Here is a 12,114-nt window from a genome sequence, read left to right as displayed (position 1 = left end):
TTTCTTTACATGTATACAGAAAAAAAGTCACCGAAACACAGAAGCAAAAAATAAGATTCAAATAAAGGTAAATAATAATAATAATAGTAAATAATACAAGTATCCACAATGCTGTAGAGTACTGTCACCAATAGCTAAACTTATCCCTTTATTATTTCAGAATATTTTATTTTGGCGTTAATCTTTTTATCCAGATTTATATACCTGAGAAAAATGACCAAAGTGTATGTTAATATTTGTCATACTAATATTAAATATGACAATAAAATATATTTATATTGATTTATAATTGTACATTTTACAAGGTCGTTGTTATAGGCACAGCAGTGTACTCGCCTGCAATCTCATCAACCGTGATTAGCTAAACAGAATAGCATAGCCTCAAGGATATTCATAAAAATAATTCATAAAGTAGTTGCGAGAGTAAAATATTAAGGACATAAATGAATACATCTTTTTTTACTAATATATTAAGAATAGATCGCCCGAAAATAACATCACCTTTCTGTCATAAACTATGGCCGACTTTCTTCCGTGGATTGTATACAATCACTTCGCATGTCATTAATATTAATATCAAATCAACAACTCAATTACATAAGATTAAGCATTAAAACAGTTCTTTCATACCTCAAAATAAGTTTTTGTAGAAAATGCCTCAGTGATTTCAGAATTGTGATTTGTTTAGCACTTCTCGGCCACCGTACGTTTGTTTCTGTCTACACCTGTTAATGTTAGCCTACGTAGACTGAGCTAACGTTAACATACACTGTTGCTAGGTAATAGACTGTTGTTAGTTAAATACTTCTAATTATTTCCTGGATTTTGTATCACCATAGTCCCTAAATGTATGTACATGCAGGAAATGGGATTCAAATCGAAAACATTTTCCCCCATTTTGTGTCCCCCCCACTTCTCAAACCAAAGTTACACCCTTGCCCTAAACACATATATTTTTTAACGAGATTGAAATACTGAAACATTTAAACGCTAACCACTTTCCATTTTTATTTTAAGAGTTTAGGGTAAAGCACACTTTATCACAGAAGTAGCCATACAGTATATATGGATTTTTTTTTTCTTTTTCTTTTGGTAACATTAGGCTAGTTGCTTACTGCCAATTTTGTGCAAATTAAATAACCAAGTTTTTCTGGTCTCATTCTCGTTGTTGTTGTTTTTTTTTACACTGAATGTTCTTTGTCTTTTTCATATATATATATATATATATATATATACATATATATATATAAACGAAAACAAGCTATAAAAATAGTATCCATAATGCTGTAGAGTAACAGAAAATATATAAATATTAAATATTAATTGTTAAAAAAAAAAAAAATCAGAGTGCTACTTTTGCAACAATAAATAGTCGGAGTACATACTAAATAGTGTTCTGCTCATTTTAATGAAATACAGTGAACAGAAATAAGCTTAATTATGACTTTGCGACAGCTAGCTGTATTGTTTCTTTCAGTTGAATATTTGTTTGTTTCATCGCTCCATGTGCAGATTTCTACACACATTCTGGAAGTTTTGGAATCCATTCCCCATCTGGGCCACAGGTGACAAAACTCTCTCCCATAAGCCTTAAACCAGGATTGCAGGCGACTGTCACGGTGTTCCCGAATTTATAGACCGCCCTAAAACCCCTCATTCTTGATCCACCAGGCACATGTGGGTTAGGACAGAAAGTGCCTGAAAAGCACGACAAATAGTGTCAATTCATTTATGCATTCATGTCTGACAATTAATTTGAGAGAACATACTAATGTAAATTTTGTGATAAAGGGACCACAGAAATATTTGATTGTATATACACAAATACACACACACATACATATATATATATAATTGGTTTTTGTTGCCAATATTAGGCATTTTTCTATCTATGTATTATATTTTAGAGAAATATAAAAGTAAATAAACTGTGAATAAAGTAAATAAGTAAATTTTAAAAAAAAAAGTTAATAAAATAAATAAAAGGCAGATAAATAAAATCAATAAAAAGGAATAAGTAAATAAAATAAATATATAAAATACAAAAATAACAAATAAAAATCAAAAAATACATAAAATAAAAAAAAATACAAAGTAAATACATAAAGTCAATAGACAGTAAAAAAAAAAAAAAGATTACAAATTAAACAAATAAAATTTCTCCAGAGAGTTAAAAAAACGATGAGCCCTTTATGAATATATGGCCACCAAATCAACATTGTGCAGAATAGAAACTAGTTATAGTTAGTAGATAGTTTTAACCTATCTTTCCCTACCTAAAAACCTAAAATATCTTGAAATACACAACTATATAGTCTTATGGTCAATATTCAATGACCACTCTTTATATGTGTACCTTTGCACTCAGGAGGAGGAGCGCTCCAGGTGCCGCTCTTGGTGCAGTAAATATCTCTCTCACCGATCAGAGCTCCAGTACGGCAGTGATAGGACAACACGTGACCGAAGGGAACATGGTCATATATGGGGTCAAACATCTCAGCGCCCTTGACCTCTGGAGGTGGAGGACAGTGCACAGCTGCAAAACACACATATATCATCCATCTATGAGACAGATGTAGTGTCTGTGTACAGTAGCAAGCTAAATCCATAGGCATTTGGTTTGCAATATTGGAACTCAAGCTATACAACATTAACAAAAACATGAACAAAATCTCAGAAAACAGTCATACGTTCACACACAGGGCTCCTTCCGTCCCAGCCTCCATCCCTGCAGATCTGCACTTTTGGGCCGATCAGCTCATACCTAACGAGAGCCATTAAAAAATAAAAAAGATGGATGAATGTCTGATTACATGACAGTATCTTGGCTTTTGGCATTTTTAAAAATGGGTTTCACGGTGATGCCATAGAAGAACCATTTTGGTTCCCCAAACCAAACAACTCCAGTCCATCAATTAATATAGTAAAAATATGTTTGTAAGAAACAAATCCATCATTAAGACACAGCTTTTGACTTCTCAAGATGTTAACTGATGGACTGGAGTGGTGTGGATTACTTGTGAATTATTGTGATGTTTTTATCAGCTGTTTGGACTCTCATTCTGACGGCACCCATTCACTGCAGAGGATCCATTGGTGAGCAAGTGATGGAATACTACATTTCTCCAAATCTGGTGAAGAAACAAACTCCTCTACATCTAAAAACAGAAGTGAGAATGCACTTGTATTATAATCGCTGCTGTATCTCACCCTTCTTGACAGACGGCTGTAGCCGAATCTCCAAATGACACGCCTGTGTACTCGAACTGGCCATTCAAAATCTCTCCAGCAGATCCACATTTCTTCCCTTTTGATATAAACAAATTGTTAGATTCTTCCAACACATCAGAAAAGCCATGACCTGCATAAATCCAACAAGTGTTATTTTATCAGATTACTGAATAAAAAAAAACGACTGCTTCACATCATCATCTTGTGATGTTAATAACCTTGAAAAGCAGACATTCTCTCTCATCTAACTCTAGAAGACAAATATCCCTTAAAACCACAAAATCATAAGATTAAACAATAGCACACTTCAAAAATGATTTTCTTCCTCAGTACTTGTCTTGTTTTCCAGTACAGATATCTACAGTAAACATTCTTAAATCAAGATACATTTACTTGAGAAACAAAATTTATATTACTTTATATAACTTTTTTCTGAAAAATTCATCAAAACACGTGAAATTCTTTTTATTAAATTAAATGTATTTTTCTGACCACATTTGCAGATATACATTTTTTTTGTTCTTAGCAAAAAGTCACTTAATTTTGATCTTTTTTTTTTTTAGAAAACAAGACTTAATATCTTAAGTTTTTTTGCTTCTCAAGTAAATATATCTTGATTCCAGAATCTTTTGTACGGAAAAACAAGATAAAAATACTGTGAAAGAAATTGTTTTTTTGCAGTGCAAGCATTGCAAGAGCAAGGCAAATAACAGATAAAACTAGGTAATATAATAAAAATTAATAAATGATGAATTATATGTGACTCTAGACCACAAAACCAGTCATAAGTCGCACAGGTAAATTTTGTAGCAATAGCCAACAATACATTGTATGTGTCAAAATTGTCAATATTTCTTTTATGCCAAAAATCATTAGGATATTAAGTAAAGATCATGTTCCATGAAGATATTTTGTAAATTTCCTACCGTAAATATATCACACCTTAATTTTTGATTAGTAATATGCATCGCTAGAAAAATTGACCCTTATTACTGGTTTTGTGGTCCAGGGTCACATATGTGATAAATGAATATATTATTCAATGCATTACATAATTAAATGATTACTAAATAAAACAAATGAAAACACCACAAATGTATGGTTGCTCTCTCAGCAACTAATAATCCTTAGATTCTTCAGTATAGAAAGTGGGAGCAAATGAAGTTAAAAGTCTTCTGGCGTACTTTCACATCGGAGCTGCAGGTTTGTCCACTGGCCGTTCTGGCACTGTATACTGGTACTTCCTCTGACCCGCCCGTATCCTATACTGCATTTGTAGCGAATGCGAGCACCGGACGGATACTCTTTCAGCGTGGAGGACTCGTCTCTGGGGAAAGCATGAGGGTATGATGGAGCTGGACCACATTTATCTGTGAGAGAACCAAGCTGTATTCAATATGCCAAAGTACCATATTTATTTATGAGACTATATATACATACACACACACACAGACTTTTAATGTACCTGTAATCCTTTTCGGGCGACACTCAGGCAAGGCCTGCCATTGGCCGTCTGGTCCACACATGACCTGTGCTGGGCCAATCAGATCAAAGCCCTCACTACAGGTGATGTCTACAGAGTCTTTGGGTTTGTACACTCTAGATCCAGGTCTTATCCTCCCGTTTGCCACAGCTGGTGCTGAACATGTCATCACTGATAATGAACAGGAGTAAAAAATGTTCTTATTGCTTTTATTTGTAGTTTATTTGTCTTTATGTGACATTCAAGGTTTGAAAGTTCGAATTTGGAGGGTTCATGAATTTGTTTAGGAACATGTTCTTCTTCATCAGGATGAAATTTTGAAGGTGTTAATTAGGGATGCACGATATTATCGGACCGATATTGGAATCGGCCGATAATGGCTTTAAATGTACATATCGGCATCGGCCCGATATGAAAAATTATGCCGATATGTCTTGCCGATAAGAGGAATACGTTAACTCGTATGTGCTCAGGGTGTGCTAGCGATTAGATCACGTCAGCAGTGTGGCTCAGTCTTGAAGCAAGATTAGATTCACTGTTTTGGATCGCTGCATTTAAACTGAAATTGCACCTAAGTTCCATGTGTGATAAAATAAACAGTAATAGCACGTGCAGCGGCAGCCTCCCCCGGGTCCTAATGCCTGCTCAGTAAGGAGTTTTAATTCCGTAGGGGGCACTGTTGGCCTACTTCTAATAAAATTAAAGTAAAATACACAAATAACATTTAGACTGTGTTTCTGTTTGTGTAAAATCATGAGTATGTTTTGATTTAAAGGTCAGAAGCTATAGCTTACATTAATTTTTTTTTTAAATCACAAACATGACACTTGTAAATGTAATAATTTTATATATGCTGATTTATTCATTAATGTGTAATATGTTATATTTTTTAATAATATTGCTTTAGACCATCTACAAATGTTAAATCTTAAAATAAAATGTTAAGGTTACTACTGCATCTTTTTGAAGAAAAAAAATGCAACGATTGATATATAGTTTATTTATAGTTATTTTCAAAGCTTCCATGTACTGTCATTATAAAAGAACTTCATTGTTGCTTATTTAATTCTAACAAATAAGTTTGTTAAAAACTAACCAAAATTTAAAAAAATAATAATTTGCTTATTATTTCCACACAGGAGAGGCATGGTGTTGTTTCCAAACAAAAGGAAATATATCGGTATCGGCCAAAATGAGTTGAAAAATATCGGCATATCGGATATCGGCAAGAATCCAATAGCGTGCATCCCTAGTTTTAAGATAACAGAACTTGATGTGTGTGCTATGAACACAAAGAACACACAGGCGACATATACAAGAACTTTCTTCTCAGTCCAAAAAGAGCATTTAATGACAGTAAATTGCTAAAACTTTTTAGCACTGTTGCTCATTTCACATTCACGAACGGGTTGCTTCTTAAAAAAGGAGCAGCAGCAGCAAAAGAAAAAAAAAAAAAAGGATAAAATAAAGGTCACAGAGAGGATAGAAATTTGTCATTAAAAGCTAAAAACAAAAAATATACACACACAGACTTTTAATGTACCTGTAATCCTTTTCAGGCGACACTCAGGCAAGGCCTGCCATTGGCCGTCTGGTCCACACATGACCTGTGCTGGGCCAATCAGATCAAAGCCCTCACTACAGGTGATGTCTACAGAGTCTTTGGGTTTGTACACCCTAGATCCAGGTCTTATCCTCCCGTTTGCCACAGCAGGTGCTGAACAGGTCATCACTGATAATGAACAGGAGTAAAAAAATATTATATTTATATTATATTTAATAATTATTTGTAGTGAAAAACACAATTAGCATTCATATGCATGCATGCAGGCATTCTTATCTTAAGCATGTACAGGAGTAAAAAAATATTATATTTATATTATATTTAATAATTATTTGTAGTGAAAAATTTCATGTTCATGAATTTATTTAGGAACATGTTCTTCTTCATCAGGATGAAATTTGTAAGGTGTTAATGTTATCAGGTTAAAATGACATTCATATGCATGCATGCAGGCATTCTTATCTTAAGCATGTGTCTTTATGTGACATTTAAGGTTTTAAAGTTCCAATTTGGAGGGTTCATGAATTTATTTAGGAACATGTTCTTCTTCATCGGGATGAAATTTGGAAGGTGTTAATGTTATCAGGTTAAAATGAGTCCGTATTCACAATATTGAAGATGATCAGCTTTTGTGTGATAAAATGGTTCAGAAAACTCCAGATCCGATGAATCCTTCATTGCAGGTGACAGATATGGACTCTCTCAGCATGTAATTAGAATTCTGCTCTATCACTGTCCAGTTTTTTCCCAAATTAGGAGGGCGACAAGTCTTGAGAATAGCAACTCTTGAGAGCAAAAACTGACCTTTTGAGGTCATCAGCAAAGGCGGGGGAAAAAAGCAGAAAGACTGAATTGAAGTGAATTTTTACACAATACATTTAAAGAGATAAGTTTTAAGATAACAGAACTTAATGTGTGTGCTATGAACACATACATATACAAAAAGTTTCTTCTCAGTCCCCAAAAAAAAGCATTTATTGACACTAAATTGCTAAAACATTTCAGCACTGTTGCTCAATTCACATTCACGAATGGGTTGTTTCTTTAAGCAGCAGCAGCAGCAAAAAAAAAAAAAAGGGATCAAATATAGGTGATAGAGAGGGTAGAACATTTTCATTCAAACTATAAGAGGATCTCAGGGGGGAATATGAATAATAAAAATATACAATATGACTCCTTCAAAAACAGGTGCTCCTTTTTCACCCATTTTATCATCAGTAAAAAAAAATCATTAAATTGCATCTGTCCGATGGAATGGAAGATGATATAAATCCAACGTTGGGTTTTGATGTCAACCCAATTTTCATTTCAAACCAAAAGTCAACGTCTGTCCAATGGTGGAAGTTTAAGTAAATACAACGTTGAGTTTTGACATCAACCGCATTTTTTTTTCTAACCAAAACACAACGTCCATCCATTGTTGGAGGTTGACATCAAGTAAACGTTGGGCTTTGATGTCAACCCAATTTTCATTTCCAACCAAAAATCAATGTCTGTCCAATGGTGGATGTTTTAAAATCAACCATTTTTTATTTCTAACCAGAACTCAATATCTGTTCAATGGTGGAAGCTGATATAAATCCAACGCTGGGTTTTGACATCAACCCAATTTTCATTTTGAATCAAAAGTCAACGTCTGTCCAGTGGTGGAAGTTTAAGTAAATCCAACGTTTTTGACGACAACTGTATTTTTTTCTAACCAAAATGCGACGTCTCTCCAATGTTGACATTTGACTGAGCAAACGTTGAGTTTTGAGGTCAACCAAATTTTTATTTCTAACAAAAACTCAATGTCTGTCCAATAATGGAAGTTGATATAAATCCATCGTTGGGTTTTGACATCAACCCGATTTTCATTTCAAATCAAAACTCAACGCCTGTCCAGTGTTAGAACTTTCAGTGAATCCAACGTTGGGTTTTGGCATCAACCCAGTTTTCATTTCAAAACAAAATTCAACATCTATCCAATGTTAAAATTCAACACATTTATTAAATTAGCAGTTAGAAGTCGAGTTAGAAGTTTAGTTCAAGAAACTGCTTTCAGAGAGCAGCATTAATTCTTTGTATCTCTTGAAATGCATCATTGGAGGAAGAAGTGGAGTTGAAATCAGGTTCAGACTAAGCATTCAAACCAAGTGTGAAAACAGCATAAAATACCTTTCGAGCACACAGGCAAGCCTTGCCATTGGCCGTCTCTTCCACATGTGACCTGTGGCAAGCCAATCAGATCAAATCCCTCACTGCAGACGATGTTTACAATGTCTTGGGGTGTGTACTGTGTCCTTTCTCCAGGTTTTATCTGTCTGTTTGCCACAGCAGGTGCTGAACAGATGATCTTTGACACTAAACCAGAAGGGGGGAAAAAATCAACCGATTGTGCCAAAATCATGACTTCTGACGATCAATTACAAGAATCCACCATGAGAGGGCAACATTAAGCTGCAGAGCCAGTTTGTTTTCTACAAATCTTGGAAGCCAACCTTAGAGGGATTTACCGCCATACAATCCTCTTACATCTAATACACTGTAAGAGTCTGTTGAAACGGCTACTGCATTACACTTTTTCACAGTATTTTGAGGAGCATGACCGTTAGAAACTTTGGAGTGTTATAATAAAAATAAGGCAAATCTTTGTGATGATTTTAACATGACAAAGGGTTAAACTCACCCTCACAGATGGGGTCCATCCCATTCCAACCTTTTTCCGTGCACATCCGGACTCCTTCTCCTCTCAAAATATATCTGCATGAGAAAACAATATTAATGAGCAAAAAAGACATTAACGTCATGAAAGGGAAACATTATTGGCCTGCTTTAGTAAACCATTAAGTAGTGGGAGATCTAGAGCAATCTATGGATGCTGAACAAAGTCAAAAAGTAAAGCAACTCTACACTTATTCTACCTTTTCTGTTTATTATCAATATTTTCACCAATTTATGGACTGCAGACTTAAAAAAAGAAAAAAAAGATTCAAATACCCTTCATTACACACAGCAATGGCTTTATCGCCAAATGATCGCCCTTCTTGATTGTATTGCCCGTTCTCTATGTCACCCAGCGCATTGCACTTCTTCTCTGAGAATAAATGAGAAAATATGAAAACGTGGGGTACAATGAATGAATAAAAGAGATATTTTAGAGACAGATAAACAGATGCATCTTACTTTGGCATTTCATGTTCAAGGTTGTCCATTGTCCATGCACACACTGTGATGTTCGACTTCCTGCTGATGGTTCGTAACCCAGGGCACATGTATACAACACTTTTTCTCCATCATTGAACTCTACTTTCTGGAGATATTTTTTGAGCAGATGCCTGTCAGGATATTTTGTTGGTTCGCCACATCGAATGGGACTACGTCTTTGAGACACTGAAATGGACAGTTTCAAAGCACAGCTCAACAACAAAAATAACGGTGAGCAAGAATGCAGTTATATCATTTTCCTCAACAGTTTTGTTCATTATTATGCATGTTGGCGGTCACACTAAAAATAACAAATGCTTGCTATTAAATCACTTCAGTTACCAATATGATGCTACTGATAGTCTGTGAAAAGGAGAATAATCCATACGGAGTGTTTTGAATGTAAACTGTGCAGTATGACCTGTAACTTTAAGATATTATGCAATGTATGACTCCAGGTGGTGGGAAATCTATTTTAAAAGTGTGGCTAAAGAAAAAAACCTCTAAGGTACCAACTCCACCTACTAGACTTATAGCTATGAACTTAATGTTTAACTTTATGCCTATATGAATCCACAGAATGCATTTTGTATCATCCAGTAGCATTTAATATTGTTAAAACTGCTTAGAAATAAAGGATTACTTAAATTAAATGACCCAGCCTGTCAGTTTACAGGTGCCCATCAAACTAGACATTAGGCTGGTTAAAGCTATTTAAACACATAACCAGTAAAATGAATAGTCTTTAATTCAAACATCATATGTGTAAATAAAATATTTTCATTTATAAAGTGGCTGGAATAGCGGTACTGCGTGTCAAATGAAGACGCGACGCGCCACATCGAGCGTTTGTTTATTATACGATCCAGTTTTGTCGCGTAGACATTTAATGCTAAATTTAAAAGTTACTCACCGACAAAGTGCGCAAACACAAGTATGAGTATATTCCTCCAAACAAGCGCCATATTCAAGGACAACTGCAGAGGAACTGAAGGAGACTGTCACCAAAACAAACGGTGCTTAGTTATAACAGAAGCCCGCTGTCGTCATGAGCTCCGCCTGCCTTCTTTTCAGTATAAACACACACACACACACACACACACACCACACACACACACCACACACACACACACACACACACACATGTCTGGTTCAAAAAAACTAATTATGTATGATTTATAAGCTTTTGTACCCATGGGGACCTCAATTTAGGTCCCCACCGTGACACGAGTCCCCATGAGTCTGTGTGTATTCAGGTTTAAGTCCCCACCAGGATATATAAACCTGTACACACATTACACACACACACACCCACACACACAATATATACAATGAATTAGTTTAGGATGCATTATACGTTATATAGGGGTTTCATAGAAAATGTAAACATAGAAAACAGAAATGTTTTAATTTAATTTCTTTTAAATACTTCGTTTTTTCTTTGATGGCAATCGCTACTGTAGTTCAGAACTGGTAAAGGTTTTGCAACATATCATTAAAGCAAGCTCATACATGCTTCTTTAATGTCTTTAGGATTTTCCACCTAGTGAATTATCGCTCCTTCATACTCCAAGTCATACATTGTATCTTCATAGACGAGATGTTAAAATAATACTAGGAGAAAATGAGAGCAACTCGATCAAAATATACCAATATACGGTTTTAAAACAATAAAGGGAAGTTTTATTTTACTTGCAACAGCCTAAACATTTATGTTATCGTTGAGACATTTTGGATTCACAGATGAGATCTTGATACAGAAGATTTTTCTTGGCGTCATTCTTGATCGAGCAGTCCTAACAGAAGCACAAAATATTTCCAGTCTACACAAAACTTTTGATATGACTATTATTATAACAATAATCTCTGCAATAGAGATAAGGCAAGCAGGCATTTGAGGTCAGGCCAGTAAGACGGGTCAAAACACTCACAACCCCACCTTAAGAAGACATAAACGTTGCTCCATCCGTTGCGGGTGGAGTGCCATTTAAATACATGATGTCACAGTTTCTGTCATTCATCCCTGACAGATCCTTTCCATCTTCAGGTTTTGAAGAACTTACTGTGGAGACAAAATGTGCCACAACTTTGATGTGTTTGCAAGCTTGTCTTGCCTAGAACATGATTGGATCAAAATTGCAGGAAACGACAAACTGGAATAATTTTCTCAAGAATTCAACATCCTCAAATCAGAATACAGCCGAAAACTAAATGACAATATTTATTTTCCACCCATTTATCACTTCTTAAACAGTATTAACAACTATTAACAATATTAATGACTCACTTGACGTTAGGACAAGCTACGAATCTTCTACAAAAAAAGGAAACATTACTTATTTTCCAGAGCTGTGGGAACAAAACTGTCCAATGTTGTGGCTGTGATGCTCAAACAACCCTCACTTTCCACATCATGGCAGACCAGTCTGAACCAGAGCTGTTTGTGTGACTGTGGCCACTACGAAGGAAATTAAAACATAAATCATTCCACAACTTCAACCAGCCATTAACCACAGGAAAGAATAAAAAAATAAGGAAAAAACTCCAAAAATAAATCTTAACAACAACAACAAAATAAATAAAAATAAAATTCACTTTCTTTTCAGTGTCTTTTGTATCATTTTCACCAAAAATGCTTGGCTACATTAAA

The 12,114-nt window shown here is 34.9% G+C and overlaps 1 protein-coding gene across 1 annotated transcript; it reads right to left on the bottom strand.

The window, feature by feature from the left end:
* Positions 1-1,228: 1,228 nt before the first annotated feature.
* Positions 1,229-10,547, bottom strand: LOC107711797 (CUB and sushi domain-containing protein 3). Its single transcript, XM_016516849.1, has 12 exons — positions 10,378-10,547; positions 9,444-9,650; positions 9,258-9,354; positions 8,947-9,020; positions 8,436-8,621; positions 6,258-6,446; positions 4,697-4,885; positions 4,416-4,601; positions 3,211-3,307; positions 2,691-2,764; positions 2,357-2,536; positions 1,229-1,698 (listed from the first exon to the last, which is right to left on the bottom strand). Exons 1-12 carry the CDS (start codon positions 10,427-10,429, stop codon positions 1,517-1,519), a joined length of 1,713 nt encoding a protein of 570 aa, XP_016372335.1. The 5' UTR covers positions 10,430-10,547; the 3' UTR covers positions 1,229-1,516.
* Positions 10,548-12,114: the final 1,567 nt, after the last annotated feature.

Source organism: Sinocyclocheilus rhinocerous, unplaced genomic scaffold, assembly GCF_001515625.1.
Source record: "Sinocyclocheilus rhinocerous isolate Xijiao unplaced genomic scaffold, SAMN03320098_v1.1 scaffold1409, whole genome shotgun sequence".
Lineage (NCBI taxonomy): Eukaryota > Metazoa > Chordata > Actinopteri > Cypriniformes > Cyprinidae > Sinocyclocheilus > Sinocyclocheilus rhinocerous.
The sequence above is the reverse complement of the archived record's forward strand: the minus strand, read 5'-3'. Positions and strand labels throughout refer to the sequence as shown.

Excerpts from the sequence above, each read along its gene's own strand:
- LOC107711797 (XM_016516849.1), bottom strand. The coding sequence starts at position 10,429 with ATGGCGCTTGTTTGGAGGAATATACTCATACTTGTGTTTGCGCACTTT. Across the intron at positions 4,886-6,257 it reads TCGCCTGAAAAGGATTACAG|TGATGACATGTTCAGCACCA; the intron begins GTACATTAAAAG and ends GTTCATTATCAG. Across the intron at positions 2,537-2,690 it reads AAGGAGCCCTGTGTGTGAAC|CTGTGCACTGTCCTCCACCT; the intron begins GTATGACTGTTT and ends TGTGTTTTGCAG.